General features: G+C 35.9%; 1 protein-coding gene across 1 annotated transcript; it reads left to right on the top strand.

Moving 5' to 3' along the window:
* The first annotated feature begins 1,695 nt into the window (after positions 1–1,695).
* LOC132640695 (phosphatidylinositol 4-kinase gamma 4-like) lies at positions 1,696–5,613 on the top strand. The gene is made up of 2 exons (XM_060357409.1): positions 1,696–3,752; positions 4,880–5,613. Exons 1-2 carry the CDS (start codon positions 2,418–2,420, stop codon positions 5,252–5,254), a joined length of 1,710 nt encoding a protein of 569 aa, XP_060213392.1. The 5' UTR covers positions 1,696–2,417; the 3' UTR covers positions 5,255–5,613.
* The last annotated feature ends 9,958 nt before the right edge of the window (positions 5,614–15,571 follow it).

Genomic DNA, 15,571 nt, shown 5'->3' on the forward strand with positions numbered 1-15,571 from the left:
AATTTTCGGAAAGCAAAAGGAAGTTTAGTTACATTGAGAATAGTAATTAATCGTCTTCATATATTCAATATATTTTGTATAATTTAGATGAAAATAACATCTACAATAATAGTACGTAGAGTATAATTTTTATTTTATTTTATTTTATGTATTAACTTTATTTATAAGTAATTTCATTAAAATCTTAGCAAAAAAATAAATGTTACGTATATAATTGATGTCCCTTGAACCAAAGTATATTTCTTCTTTTTTGAAAAAAAAATGTCTTCTATTGCTTAGTTGGATTTCAAGAAATTATCAAAGCCTAAAACCTAAATAAAGTCCAACAAATATAAGAAGGAGACTTTATGTCATGTATTTGCTTGAAGGTTTTTTTTTTTTTTTTTTTTTTTTTTTAAAAAAAAAAAATTGTAAAAAAAAAAACTCTAAAGTAACGACAAAAAAAGTCTTTGTTCAATTTTTGAATACTTTTGCGCAATTTAAATATTTAAAAAAGTTTTTAGTTTTTAGGAGTTTGCACAAACATCGAATTAATTTTTAAATAACTTAATGTCACAAAGAACTACAAAAAAAAAAGTAATTATAAATATAATTTTTAATCTTAATTTTTAGCCCAGGCTTAGCACTAGTATTCGTAAATAAACACTTATAATTAAGTTGCAGTATAAGACAAACTTGTGGGAGATAGAGGTAGGGGTGGGCGTTTGGGCCATCAGATTGGATATGAAATTTTCGGTTTGGATATTCAGTTTTCGGATTGAAGAAATTACAATCTAAATCCAATCCAAATAATTTCGGATTGAGTTGGATATTTTAAGTTCGGTTTCGGATTATTCGGTTTGGATATTTCGGTTTTTCGGATTTGACTCTTGAGACTTAAGGCAAACTTATTAAGGAACGAAATTTATGTGTTAGTTCCACAAAGGTAAATCTAAATCTTAATTGCTCGGTAAAAAAAGCCTTCCAGTTCAAATTAAGATTAAAAAATCAAAGTCATGTCCAATATAGTAAATCCATACCAAATAAAAGCATTCTGGAAAAGTGGAAATGAACAAAATAAAATCTAAGTAGTCATTTGGAATAACAAAAGAACTCTGCCGTGGGTGACACTAACGTGAAACTTTGAGACTTAAGAAGTAAGAAAACCCTATATTATATTTGATTTAGTAGAGAATTGTATATTAGACTTAATATTTTAATGGGTAGGGCCTTAGGTACTAATCTATTGAACCTTTAAAAACTAGACTTATTAGTATTGGGCACATATGATATAGGTAGGGCTAGATAAAATGTATAAAAATTCCAGATTTTCGGATATCCAAAAATCCATAGTACTAAATCCATATCCAATCCGAAATCCATAAATTTTAAAAATAAAATCCGAAGTCCAATCCATAATCCAAATATCCAAACCAAATATTAAAAAAGTTTGGATTTCGATTTGGTTTACAGGTTAGCCCAAACTGTGCCCACCCTGGATCGATGGGTGGAAAAGTTGAGCGGTCGGTGCAGTACGCAAAAGAACCACCTAATTAAAGACGAATTGTGAACGTTGAAAAGGAAAAACAAAAAGACGAATTCCCATACTAGCCGTTAGTTAATGATTTGATTTCAAAATTTCGAAAATAATATTTACAAATTATTTTAAATAAATATTTATTTATTAAAATAGTTGTTTAATTTAATTTACATTCCTTTATCTAATAGGTATGAATCAATTCATGGCGACTAAGTATTCATCGCTTATTTCTGTTCGACAGTAATTTTCGTCTCCAATTATACGTATTTCTCTCCATTCATTCACCTGGCCTGCACCATTCAAAAATTCACTGTATATCATCCTTCATTCTATCCAATTTTCACTCGATTCTTTTCCTCATGTAAAAGAATCCGTCCTCTATTCTTTGCCTTTCAATTTCCCCTATCTAAACAATACCCTCATTTTCTCCAACCCCAAAATTTCTATTTTCCCAAAGCTCCCAAAAATTCATCTTTTGGTGTACAAAAAGAACCAACCTTGAATCTCAGGGGCTTTGGGAGGCTTTTTTTTAAAAAAAAATTAAATTTAAATTTGTAACTAATTTCCCTATCTAAACAATACCCTTTTCCCCCAATCCCATTTTCTCCAACCCAAAAATTTATATTTTTCCAAAGCCCCCAAAAAACCTCATTATTATATAAAGAACCAATCTTGAATCTCTGGGGCTTTGGGAGGTTCATTTTTTGGTATAATTATTACCAATCTTGAATATCTGGAGCTTTGGGAGGTTTTAATATTTTCCTTTTCTGTTTATATTTGTAACTTGTAAGTAATTTCTGTAAAGATGGCCTTGTGAAAAGCATTTTTTCACTTGTTTAGGGTCTTTGTATTTATTTTTTTCTAGGTTTTATTTGTGAATATTATAGGTTTGGGAAAAATGTCTGCTGGGGTGGTTGCAATTAGTCCAGTTTGTGTAGAAAGTATTGTAATTCCACCTGTACTACATAGCCAAGAATCGATTTTGATTTACGTAGCTATGTCGGGTTCTATGATGCCATTAACTGTTTTAGAGTATGATTCAATTGAATTTGTAAAACTACAGATTCAAAGTTGTAAAGGGTTTGTAGTGAAAAATCAAAAATTGGTTTGTGGGGGCCGCGAATTGTCGCGAAAAAATTCACTCATTAGGGATTATGGAGTTTCTGATGGGAATGTTGTTCATTTAGTCCTTAGGCTATCTGATCTTCAAGTTATCAATGTGACAACTTGTTCAGGCGAAGAGTTTACGTTTAATGTAGAGAGGAGTCGGGATGTTGGATACGTTAAGCGTCAACTTGCTGAAAAAAAGGATAGTTTACGTGATGTCGATGAACAGGAAGTGTTGTGTAAAGGTGAACGTCTTGAAGATCGAAGAATCATACACGATCTTTGCAAGAATAATGATGCGGTGATTCATTTGTTTGTGCGTAAAAATGCAAAAATTAGGGCTAGACCGTTGGACAAGAATTTTGAATTGTCCATTGTGGCACCACACCGGAATGATGATGTGGTTAGAGAAAACAGGAGCGGGAACGAAACAGATCATAAAGTTTTGGTCCCGAGGGAGCCTCCTGATAGGGAAATATTTTTGGAACCGGTTATTGTTAACCCAAGGATTGAAATTCCTGAGGTACTTAGGGATTTGATTGTTTTTACATTTGAAGGCTTAGATAGAGGAAATTATCCTATTAGATCTTCTGAAGGGACAGGAGGAGCGTATTTTATGCGTGATGCATCAGGGAATAAGTTTGTTTCTGTGTTTAAGCCGATTGATGAGGAGCCTATGGCTGTGAATAACCCCCAAGGGCTGCCTCTGTCGGTTAATGGCGAGGGTTTGAAGAAAGGAACAAGAGTGGGAGAAGGTGGGCTCCGGGAATGTGCTGCCTATATTTTGGATCATCCAAAGAGTGGACGCCACTCATTTGCTGGTGAGACAAGCGGCTTTGCTGGTGTACCTCCAACTGCTTTTGTGAGGTGCCTTCATAAGGGTTTCAACCATACTGATGGTGTTAAAGTTAAGCTGGGATCATTGCAGAAATTCATGGAGAACAATGGCAGTTGCGAGGATTTAGGTCCTAATGCTTTCCCCGTGGAAGAGGTGCATAAAATTGCGGTATTAGATATGAGGCTGGCAAATGCAGATAGGCATGCCGGTAATATATTAATGAGCAAAGGTGAAAATGGCCAGATTGTGCTCATTCCAATTGATCATGGTTATTGCTTGCCCGATAGTGTAAGTCTCTGTGTTTCTTTTTCCTGTCCATTTGGTGATATAATGTGATGCTGTTATTTATTTGATCATTAGTGTTGCATCTCTGCAGTTCTTAATGTTCCTCATCTTGGCCTATTGAATAATTCTGCCACCATGTCAATAACTTTTTATTTTATTTTGTTTATTCTCTATTAAGTCCCTTATAACAAGAGATTTTTTTTCTTTTATGATTTTAGGTAGCAATTGTTATGTAGCTTCAAATTCTATTTGAACTATTTATCTGGAATTTTCATGTAATCACAAGCCCTTGAGATAGGGGCATGTGCTAGCACAGATTGTAGGATGAAAAGGAATATCGTGTTATGCTCTTCATGTTTTAGTGTAAATAGGGTATCACTGCTATGTTGCTCGGACTCTTCAAAAATGCCAACGGGTCTGTGTCGGATTCTCCAAAAGTAGTGTATTTTTGGAGAATCCAACACGGGTGCGGCATTGAAAGTGAAGAGTCCGCGCAACTTAGGATATCAGTTTGCCAAATTATACTTGAGAGGCACCCAAAGCCTTTTTTACTTTGTTTTGTCAAAAGAGCTGCTATGATCTGTTGCACCAAAAATATCTTCCAACATTCAGGGTGTATGTATTTTTCGTGGAAAAATGTTTTCCCTGAAATAAGTGGGTTTCTAACTTATTTTCTGGTGTTTGGTGTTGTCCCAAAAGTAAACACATAATCTAGGCAGACACTACGAGGGATGGGGTGGGGTGTGGGGGTGGTGGGTGAGGGTGGGATGTATTGGAGGGTGAGAAGGAGACAATCAATGTGGAATGCCACTTATGGAATTTGTTTTTCCTATTTCCACTAGGAAAATCATTTTCCTTATTTTAAGGAACTTGTTTTCCAATAGAAAATGTTTTCCAAGAATTTTGATTGATCAAACATGGGAAAATTTGATCCTGTAAATGAGCACTCTGCTTGTTCATAGCATTCGAGTTCTCTTGTTACATACCTCTTTTTCATTCAACCTTGACGACAAATGCAAGAAGAATGACAGAGAATGTGTAGATTTTTGAATGCTTGTTTTATGGCTGTTTCTTATGTCGTTTTAGCCATCCTGGCTTTTGAGTTCCTTACTACCTAAATGTTGATGCAGTTTGAAGACGTCACATTTGACTGGCTCTACTGGCCACAAGCTCGTCAACCTTTTAGCTCCGAGACGATCGAGTACATTAAATCACTTGACGCTGAGGAAGACATAGGCTTACTGGAGTTCTATGGGTGGGACATATCTTTGGAAACTGCTCGCACACTCCACATCTCCACCATGCTTTTGAAGAAAGGTGTACAGAGGGGTCTCACGCCATTTACCATAGGTAGCATCATGTGCAGAGAAAACTTGAATAAAGAATCCGTGATCGAGAAGATTTTCCAAGAAGCTTTGGACTCTATGCTCCCCGGCTCAAGTGAAGATTCATTCCTTGAATCCGTCTCCCATGTAATGGACCGCCGTCTTGATGAGATTGCCTAACGGTGTTTCACTCAAGATTAGACACTCAAGAGACCAATCTGATTATTGCTTATCAAAAGCAAAAAAAAAAAAAAAAAAAAAAAAAACACGAAACAAGAGATAAACCTTAGATCTTTTTAGCAGTTAACTGGAAATGATCTTGCTAGGCTTTTAGCGAGTTCTATATCAGTGTCAGCAAATTGTACAAATACTGTAAAGTTTGTTATTCATATTTGGGTTATGTATAAAGTAAAAGATGTAATATGTTAAGATATTGCAAGTTACAACCTGATAAGGGTGCGATAGCTGTCCCATACATGCTCAAAACAGTTTGCAGATAACCAAGCTGGCAATGATTACCAATGTCCAGCAACTTCAGCTTATAAGTTGTACTTTAAAATACTGAAGAATTACTTGAAAAGAAAAACTTAATGCAATTCACTTGTGTCAATAGTTTCCATTAATGTCCACCATTTCTCTAATAACAAGTGATTAGTGAATGAGCAATCTTGGGGTTCTTCTGACAGATGCCGTTAGTATTTATTTGTTACTAGTATCAAAGCATTTTCCTCCTTGAAGAAACTACTCATGTGAAGTTGAACCTTGATTAAAGGAAATGATGAATACAAAAATCTTGTGATATGGCCTCAGATGTCCCGTGCCGTTGTATTCTAATTTATGCTCAACATTAGGCAACTTTAAGAGAAGGTCCATTTAATGGACAGACCTCTGCCTAAACCTGGGTGCAAGTTAATAAATTATAATATCAAACTGATGTCACGACAACATCTAAAGGTGACATTTGGATTCTTAAGAGGAGGGCAAGGAGGAGCATGTAGGAATACTGACCACTACATAAGCTATTATAAATTAGTGGCTGAGAGAAAGCGAACAATCACAATGTACAACGGCCCGAGCGAGCAATCACAAGGTATAACAATCCGAGTGACCAGACTTAACATAAATGTTGCCACTGGAGCATTTATCGGAAACATTGTCCGAGAATAATGCAACTTAGCGTATTAAAGAAGCTCCTTTACCGGCAACAGTTGGAGTCAACTACTCTGTATCCCTTGATTGACTGGTCTAATGAAAGCCAAGACGTGCAAGTTGCCCCAACCATTCCAAGAATTCTTTTTAAAAATAAACCAGCTGACGCTGTTATTTTATTTAAAAATTACAGGAAAATACATTTTTATAAAAAACGAGGTTAGATAAATATTTTTCATTTATTTTTTAACAAAACATCGACTGCATCGATAGGTTTCTGTATATTTTTATTTGGCGCAAAAACATCCGACTAATAGACAGATGGTATGCCTCGAAAAATATTCCACAAATTTTCGTGAAAATAACAGATGAATGTCGGTCAGTTTTTATTTTTGAAGAAAAAGATGAAAGATATGCCACGTCGATTTCCTTCTAAAAAAATTGGACCATCCGGCTCCGTCGGTTTATCAAGTAATTTTAGTAGTTAATTACCAAGAAGCAAACTAACCAAAAAAAAAAAAAAAAAACACGTCCATTTTACCTATAAATACTATAAAAGTCGCGATAATTGATAATTAAATATATTTCAATGACATGAAAGATCGCGGTCAAAGAAGACATTAATTTTTCTCTTCTAACTTTACCCTTATTTAAATAAATGCAATTTTACATAACCAAGAAATCATTAAATTGATACTTCTTTTTCAAAGCATTTGATTAAGGGTAAGTTAGTAAAAACACTTCTTACTTTCTAGGAAAAAGTTATTTTTTAACGGCGTCCAAGCTAAAAACACCACCTATTATGAAACGGATGGAATAGATTGAGACGGAGGGAGTAGGTTATTCTTCATAACACAAGTATGATATACTCCCTCCATTTCAAAGTAACTACCGTTTTAGGTCTTTTCACGCCTATAAAGAAAAAGAATAAATGCAAGGTATCATTTACTAAGTTGTTCCTATTTATTAGATATATCTTGAGAATTAAGCACAGTTAGGAAAAAGAAGTATTGTAGTTCTTTGATACAAGTGTATAGTTGGAAACATTTATTAATTATTGTCTTGAATTTTAAAGAGACAATTTTTTTTAAACAACTTTTTTTCACCAAAAAGACTCTTATTTTGGGACGGAGGAAGTATATGGTAATTAAGTTAAATACTGTCTTAAATAGTGCACTGGTAGTGTAGTTCCATAAATAAGCTTAAATCCAATGAATCTCATCCTTTTTCTGTATTGCAATAAATGAATGAGTGATATATTATAAAAGCAAGTTTTCTTAATGACTAATCCAATTAAGTAATTAGTAAATTACAGGCTAATGGAGGAGTACAACCCGGAGTGCATATCCATTCACATTGGCCAGGCTGGTATTAACCTTGGTAGTTCTTGCAGGGAACTTTACTGGAACTTATCCGAGAGAGAAAACTAAAGTTCTCTTCTCATTTCGTGTGTGCCACAAATATATGAAGAAGCCTGCAAACATTCAATCTTTTTCAGTTTTTATTCAATGGCTACACTAATTAGTAGTAGCATAATTAACTTTTATGTGTAACATTTTCACGTCTTAACTTTATTCCTTTTACTTTTCGAACGTGATTAACTCTAAATAGACGATTAAGATCAGAACACATCGATTGGTAGTTCGGAACATAAAAACATATCATTATCGACCAATTGTTCAATTGTCATCCGTGTCCCAACCAGTTACAAATTAATCAATCAATTATATCTCAATTTATGGATAATCTCCCAATATCATGACTTCTAATGAGCTATGCTATTAAAGCCATTGCTCACACTATGAAACAATGCGGAGCGCCAGTTATTGCTTCATTTTATGCGTTGGATTAGCAGGGTCGTCTCAATAACATTGGGGGCCTAAAACCAAACTTCAAACAGAGGCCCTAATTTTTTTAAAAGGAAAGATCATCATATTTATTTTTATTTAACGTATACTTTTCTAACTTTTTCAGATGCAAAGTTATTAATTAATGTTTTATAATCGATTTGTTCTAACAATTCCTTTTCAATTGATAATATACCTAATCCATTCAGTCTCTCTTGAGACATTACACATCTTAGATAAGATTTTGTCAATTATAATTTTGAAAAACTTCTTTCGGTGAGGCAACAATTTATATATAAAATACATCTTTAAGGAAAAAATGGGATTATTAGCCTTATAGTCGAACCATCCCTGTGGATTATTTGTTGGATGCTAAAATTAGATATTTTAACTAAAACTTAACTATTAGCACTAAGTTCATATGTCATACTCTCCCTCCGTTTTAATTTGTTTGTCTTACTTTTCTTTTTAGTCCATTTAAAAAGGAATGTTTATTTCGCTTTTTGACAACTATTTAATTTCAACTTTAAATTCCACGTGGCATGTTTAAGACCGCAAGATTAAAAGTCATTTTGGTACATTTTACGTATCTAAAATTCAAGAAAAAATTCAAAAGTCTTCTTTATTTTCTTAAACTCCATGTCAAGTCAAAATCAGACAAACAAACTGAAACAGAGAGAATATATGCTTAGTATACTTAATTTCCCATAAATTGTTTCTTTCGCTTAAAAGAAGCGTTACTTTACTATTCACTTTACGCTTTAAGCGTTATTACTTCTTTGCACTTTATAATTTTAAAAAACCATTGCTAATTTGCTACTGAACCACATTAACCTGTCAGCCAAACCAAATTGACCATCCTCAAATTATGTTACAAGTCGAAATAGAGTAAAGAGATGACAAAATTCTATTGAGCCAAATGGAAAAAACCTCAATCTAAACTAACTGGGCCAGTGTATTTGCATAGACCGGTCATTTGCACTTTTGTCCAATTAGTCATTAAGTAATTAGTAAATTACAGGCTAATGGAGGAGTACAACCCGGAGTGCATATCCATTCACATTGTCCAAATATTGTATAGGACTAAATCAGTGGTTACATAAAATAGGACCTTTCGTCGTTACATAACAATAAAATTAAAGTAACAATCAAAGCAAACATTGTATTTAAACTAACAACATAATATAATACAATAGGTAACAACCATCCAAACAAGTTGTAAATGATTATGAAATGTTAATCTATATAATTTTAAAAGCGTGAATATATATGTTAAATAAAAAAAGATTATCTTAAAAAGAATAGTTAAAGTTCTTCTTTTCATAAATACATAAGCTAATGAAAAAAATGTAAAGTTTGTAGGAAAATATGTGATCGACGAATATACACTTTTAGTTTAATTTTATCGTAGTTGTGTTGGCTATTTGGTCAACTAAAAATATATCACATATTCAAAATAGAGTTCCAAAAAAATATTATTGCTGAATTTCGATTCCCAAACTAATTAACTTAACAAGTCTTTGCCATCACATAATTCAAAAGTAATTAACTTAAAAATCTTTGTCATCACATATGTGTCCTTACCATCACATATTAAATTTACTACATATCCCATGTTAATTATTCACAAGATATAATACTGCATAATTCACATATTCCCTACAAATTATTAATTAGTTAATATAATTTATCTTTCATTTCAAGAATAATGACTAATTTAGTTTGTACAGACCGGGCTCTTTCATGGATCCGAATGTTCCCCCTGGGCCCGATGCTCCCCCAGCGCCCGATGCTCACCCGGGGCCCGCTGATAGATCAGTATTGTCTTTGCAAGACAATCATAGGTCAGAGTTATTATGGGTCGGTACTATAGGGATATCTACTAGGCTCTATCCCCGTAGGCTGCAGGGAGCGGACTCTTTTACGCGAGCACCCCCCACACCCTCGCGTGTTGGAGATATTGTTTCGGGGCGGTATCTACCGCTGCGTGTCCGTTGGTTGGGTACAGCATGATTGGGCGCTCATCACGGCCATGGTTGAGCGGTGGAGGACAGAGACACATACCTTCCATCTTCGCACTGGTGAGGCCACGATTACACTTCAGGATGTGGAGGTCCTCTTTGGATTGCGGGTAGATGGAGAGCCACTACACACTTGGTACGAGCCTACTCCTGGTCAGACGTGGGCGACAGAGTTGACTAGGCTCACCCACTTCGTGCCTAATGCTAAGGGCCATATTTCGGGACAGAGTCGGTTTAAGATTAGTGCACTCTGCACTTATTTGGAGGGTCTGGATCCGGTTGACGACGGCACCCCGCAGAACGATGTTGATCGTCATGCCCGTTTGTACCTGCTTATTATATTCGGGGGCATCTTATTCCCGAACTCATCGGGTGCTTTTCTCAGCTTACGTTATTTGGTTTTCTTAGAGCATCTGGACCGCCTGGGAGACTACAGCTAGGGTGGTGTTGTTTTGGCGTATCTTTACAGATGCCTGTGCCGAGCGTCTATTGGTGTTGTCAGAGATGTGTGTGGATTTTTTGCTCTTCTCCAGGTAATATTTTAAGTGTACCTTCCTTTAATGTAGACAAACCTCTTGAAATGACAACTTAAAAATCGTATTTTCTAATATCGCTTACAGTTATGGGCGTGGGAGAGGATGCTGCCTTTTCAGCCCGTACCTAGGCATCACCTCGAGATTGACATGCCTTATGTGAGGAGGTGGACAGAGGGTTTTGACCGAGATGTGGATGCGCACCACAGTATTCTTCCATTCCGGGACCAGCTTGATCACATGACGGACGATACGGTAAAACTATTTAAATTTATATTAATAATTTAATTAAACGTCTTTTCTACTTGGTGATCACTGATTTGTATTTATATGTTATGCAGCTATTTATATGGACGTCGTACGCTGCTATATTAGATGGTGTGCCGCCCTTCTGTAGGGCAGGTCAGGGGGTTTGGAGGTCGCGGTATCTATTGATACACCTGGACATTGTAGAGGCTCACATGCCCGAGCGTGTCTTACGACAGTTTGGGCATACACAGAGTATACCCCCTGACGTCCATCATGAGCTCCGACACTACCAGCGGGACGATCGGGCTGCCGTTGATGATGATTTTCTGGCTTTCATGGATGTCCAGCTCCACCGTTGGGAGAACAGGTTGGGCACTTTAGCGGTGGTCGGCCATTTGACTCCCATTGAGCATTACATGCGCTGGTATCATTAGATCACACGCCCGATTGATCGGCAACCCAGCTTTGCGTCCCCCTAGGGATGTAGGATACTCAGCACTCGCGGGGCAGTACGAGGCATTGGTAAGTTTATCGTATTTAGATTTATTTAATTGCATTAATTGTTACGTTTTAAAAATAAACTTTTTTTTTTCTGTTGAACACAAATGCAGCTGGTGGCCGTACAACGTTTACGCATCTTGGAGTTAGAGCATATGCCTTACCCTGGGCTTGCGAGGCTTGCCGCGGAGATGGTATGGATATCCGAGGATGGTATCCGGCAGGCAGGCGAGATTAGGCGCAGGGAGGAGCCTGTTCCGGAGGCTGAGTATCAGGCAGTGCCAGGAGGAGAACCGGGTGCTCCCAGAGGAGGAGGCCATGCTGGCAGAGGACGCTGTGCTGCCGGAGGACGCCATGCGCGTAGAGGACGCGGCGCTGCTGCTGGAGGACCTGGTGGTAGAGGACACCATCTGGTAGATGAGGCGGATGAGGTCGATCCCATTCGAGAGGGCGTTCACGGTCTAGTCCATCCGCAGTCGTTCCAGGCCGGTGGCAGCTCACATGGGGACTCACCTACGTTTACGCCGGAGCTCTTACTTGTTGAGATACCCGGGTCTTCATCACAGCCGAGTCAGAATGCATACATGGATGAGCGTGATAACGTTGATTGGGCAGCGTTACGCGCTTCATTAGCTTATGAGCGGCCTATGAGGAATTTAGAGGGAGCCAGGATTCTTGACTTCGATGAGTTTTTGATCCCGGTTAGTATTTAAAATACTTATTTGTTCCTTTAAAATTATTTATTTTAAATATATATATGTTACTCATTATTTAGTAATATTTTATATTTTAGGATTTGACGCCAGCGGGTCCACCAGAGTCACCCACTCAGGCGTTTTCTCATGGGTCCGCCGAGCCAGCGATGTCTTCCCATATGACTATCGAGCCACAGGTAAGCATTTTATTAAAATTTATTTTATTCAATATAAGGTCAATATTTAATATACATATTTGATTATTTAAAGTACTTATTTTAAATATGTATGTTACTTATTATTTCATTTTTTTTCATATTTTAGGATTCGGCGCCAATGGGTCCACAGGAGCTACCCATTCAGGAGCATTCTCATCAGCCTACCGAGACAGAGGTGTCTTCTCATGAGACTATCGAGGCGCATGTAAGTTTTTTACTTAAAACTAATTTTATTCAATATAAGGTAAATATTTAGTTAATTTTTATAACCTTTACTTGGACTTCGAACAGCATCTTGTCTAGGAGACTACCTCATATTCACCACCACACCCATTTCAGGAGCCTACAGACCCATCTCAGGAGCCTACTCAGGCGCCCGTTGACACACAGGTTTGATTAAATAAATAACATTAATGTGTTCAATATAAATAAGAAATGGTACTAATTACTATATATTTTTTAGGTTCATCCTTCGGCGCCTGCGGTGGCAACTCCTGACGAGGAAGAGGTCGAGTTTCCAGACCTAGCTCAGCCTGAGGTTCTGAGCGTGCCAGCGGGACTAGATCCCAAGAAGAAACACGTTCTAGTTAAGGGCGCAAGAGCTAGTGGAAGAGGAGATGATCATGACTTGGAGCGCCCGGTTATTAAGAGGAAAAAAGGCGATGGAGACGATGGCGAGGGCGACGATGGCGAGGGCGGGTGGGGATGGTATGAGCCTTAGGCCTAGGGATAGTCTCCGACATACTACATGTGGGACCCATCGTCGATACTGTATATACATTAGTGTTGTACAATTTATCATAAATATTATATATTTTTTGCATATTTATAAATATTATCTTAGTCTTTATTATTGTTTATAGTTTCACATCCTAAATTGATAATAATAAAAAAAAATGTGACACATTCGAAATAAAGTTAAGCATTAATTTAAAAATAAGACAAAACCCTAAAAGATAAATAACTTAAAGCTAATGACTACAAGTCTTCAAACAAAAAAGGACTTCGAGCACTTTTCAACCACTAAAACGACAATCCAAAGTATTGCGTATTCTTGATGTGTTGAGCCTATTTTATTAATTGTACAAATATAACTAGAGTTTTATATAAAATATTGAAGTTCCGGAATCTCAAAGCATGATTAATATAAGGCTAAACTATGTAAAAATGATAAACTATGTTAAAAGGAGTGAAAATGTAATGTTTTGGAAAATGGCGGAGTCCTATAGCGCAATATTTTACTGCGTTATAGGTGAGAGAAAGATTTCTATAGCGCAGTAAAATACTGCGCTATAGTACTTAACGGCTCCGTCTCGGTGAAGTGCTATAGCGCAGTATTTTACTGCGCTAAAGGTACTTTTGTAACATTTTTTTATTGGGGTATTTTGGTTCAAAATGATTTTTTTGGGGGCATTTTGGTTCCGGACTCTGACATTTACTCCATTCTTATTAAATTATTTGTCGTGGGTACTAAAAATAGTCATCTCAAATTATTGTCTTTTAGAAGTTCAAGGCACAAGTAATTACTCCCTCTGTCCAATTTTACATGTCATGTATGTGAAATATTGAAGTTAATTTTTTGGAAGAATAAATATCATAGATATTTAGAAGAATATCTAGAATGGTCTAGTGTAGCATCTTGGATAATTATCTTATAGAAATATCTTGATATTCCGGAGTATTATTAGAAGATAAAGGTTGCTAGAATTTTCTTGTAGATGTGTCTAGAAGAGTATCTAGAATCATTCATAGATAACTATAAATAGGGATGGTCTTATACATTTGTAATCAATTCAATTGTAAGTCATTCAAGCCAATTCAAGAGAGTATTCTTCCATTACAAAGTTCTCCTTTCTATAGCTTCCTCTTCTTTAGTTGAATCTTCCGATCTTAGTTAACGATCATAGGCTAGCAGAAAGTCTCCCCGTATTATTTTTTCTTCTACTATTTCTCTACAATGTATTGACTTAGCACGCCTATTAAGGAACCAAAAATAGAATGACAATGTTACCACATTACCCCTATTTATTTCTAAGTAACCTAATGATTGAAATCAATTAAAGCTTACCAGAAAAATGTGCGCAACTAATTAAATATTGGATTCTAACAATTCACGTATCCCATAAAAAAATAGTTCTAGAACCAAAATTTTCATATCTTTTCATCTTATACAAAGTGTTGGAAAAAGGAATTCGAAAATCTTATAATTCCAAAGTGTTTGAAAAAAGAATTGGAAAATTTGACTTATTAATACTATGGGTATAATTGGGAAAAAAGGGTAAACTGTCTCTTGGTTTTCTAAACTAGACAAGTAAAAATTGGCAACTATTTATAAGTGGTATATAGGACAAGTAAAAATGGACGGAGGGGTATTTTTTTCTCATCTTACCCTTGATCGAATTTTGTCATTAATGGAGATGACATATAAATAGAGTAAACATTCAATAGAGAGAGATTATAATTTAGACAGGGTAAAGTTTGTCAAATACCCCCTCCTACAGGACGTATAAAACAAAAAAGTAAAAGATAATTTGACACGGAAGGAGTGTTTATTTGACTGATCACATAGATAGATACCTCAACTTGACCTTCACTTTCAGTATTCATCGTGTGTGTTTTGAAGCTTGAATGAATTTGTTGGCATGTTCATTGAGTGCTTATCATTGTTGTCTTGATTTGGATTAATATGCAAAATAGAGGCTTGAAATTTGGACGAAGAAGAAGAAAGTGAGTAGGGAAGTGAGGTCTTTTTGAAAAAGTGTTTCTAAAACAAATTACACATGTCATTTTTTTGTTTGTTTCTTTGCCAAGTCATTGGCAAGTGCAACTCACGCATTCAACCTCCTGAATGACTGTGTTAACAGGGCCAACTTAAATCAAGATAAGGTTTCTAGGAGCCTGTTTGGATGGGCTTAAAATAAGCAGCTTATAAGCTGTTTTCAGCTTATAAACTGCTTTATATAAGCTAAACCAAACGGGCCTAATTATTTTTTTGGGCTTATTTTATGCACAAAATAGCTTTAAGTTGGCCAGCCAAACACTAAAAAAAACTGAAAACAGCTTATAAGCAACTTATAAGCCAATCCAAACGGGCTCTAGATGGTTACAAAAAAAGTTGGGTGTTCAAAAGTCAGTGAAGACCAAGTTAAAGTGTCTATCTATGTATACTGCCTGTTTATTTATTGTTGTAAAATTATAGCCGCTTCCTCCTTAAAGAAACTATTCATTAGAAGTTGACTCTTGAATTAAGGGAATGAGAACACAAAAATCTTTTAATTTGGTCAAGA

The sequence above is a fragment of the Lycium barbarum genome, chromosome 5, assembly GCF_019175385.1.
Source record: "Lycium barbarum isolate Lr01 chromosome 5, ASM1917538v2, whole genome shotgun sequence".
NCBI lineage: Eukaryota > Viridiplantae > Streptophyta > Magnoliopsida > Solanales > Solanaceae > Lycium > Lycium barbarum.

Coding starts and splice junctions, on each gene's coding strand:
- LOC132640695 (XM_060357409.1), top strand. CDS start 2,418: ATGTCTGCTGGGGTGGTTGCAATTAGTCCAGTTTGTGTAGAAAGTATT. Junction 3,753..4,879: donor GTTATTGCTTGCCCGATAGT/GTAAGTCTCTGT, acceptor ATGTTGATGCAG/TTTGAAGACGTCACATTTGA.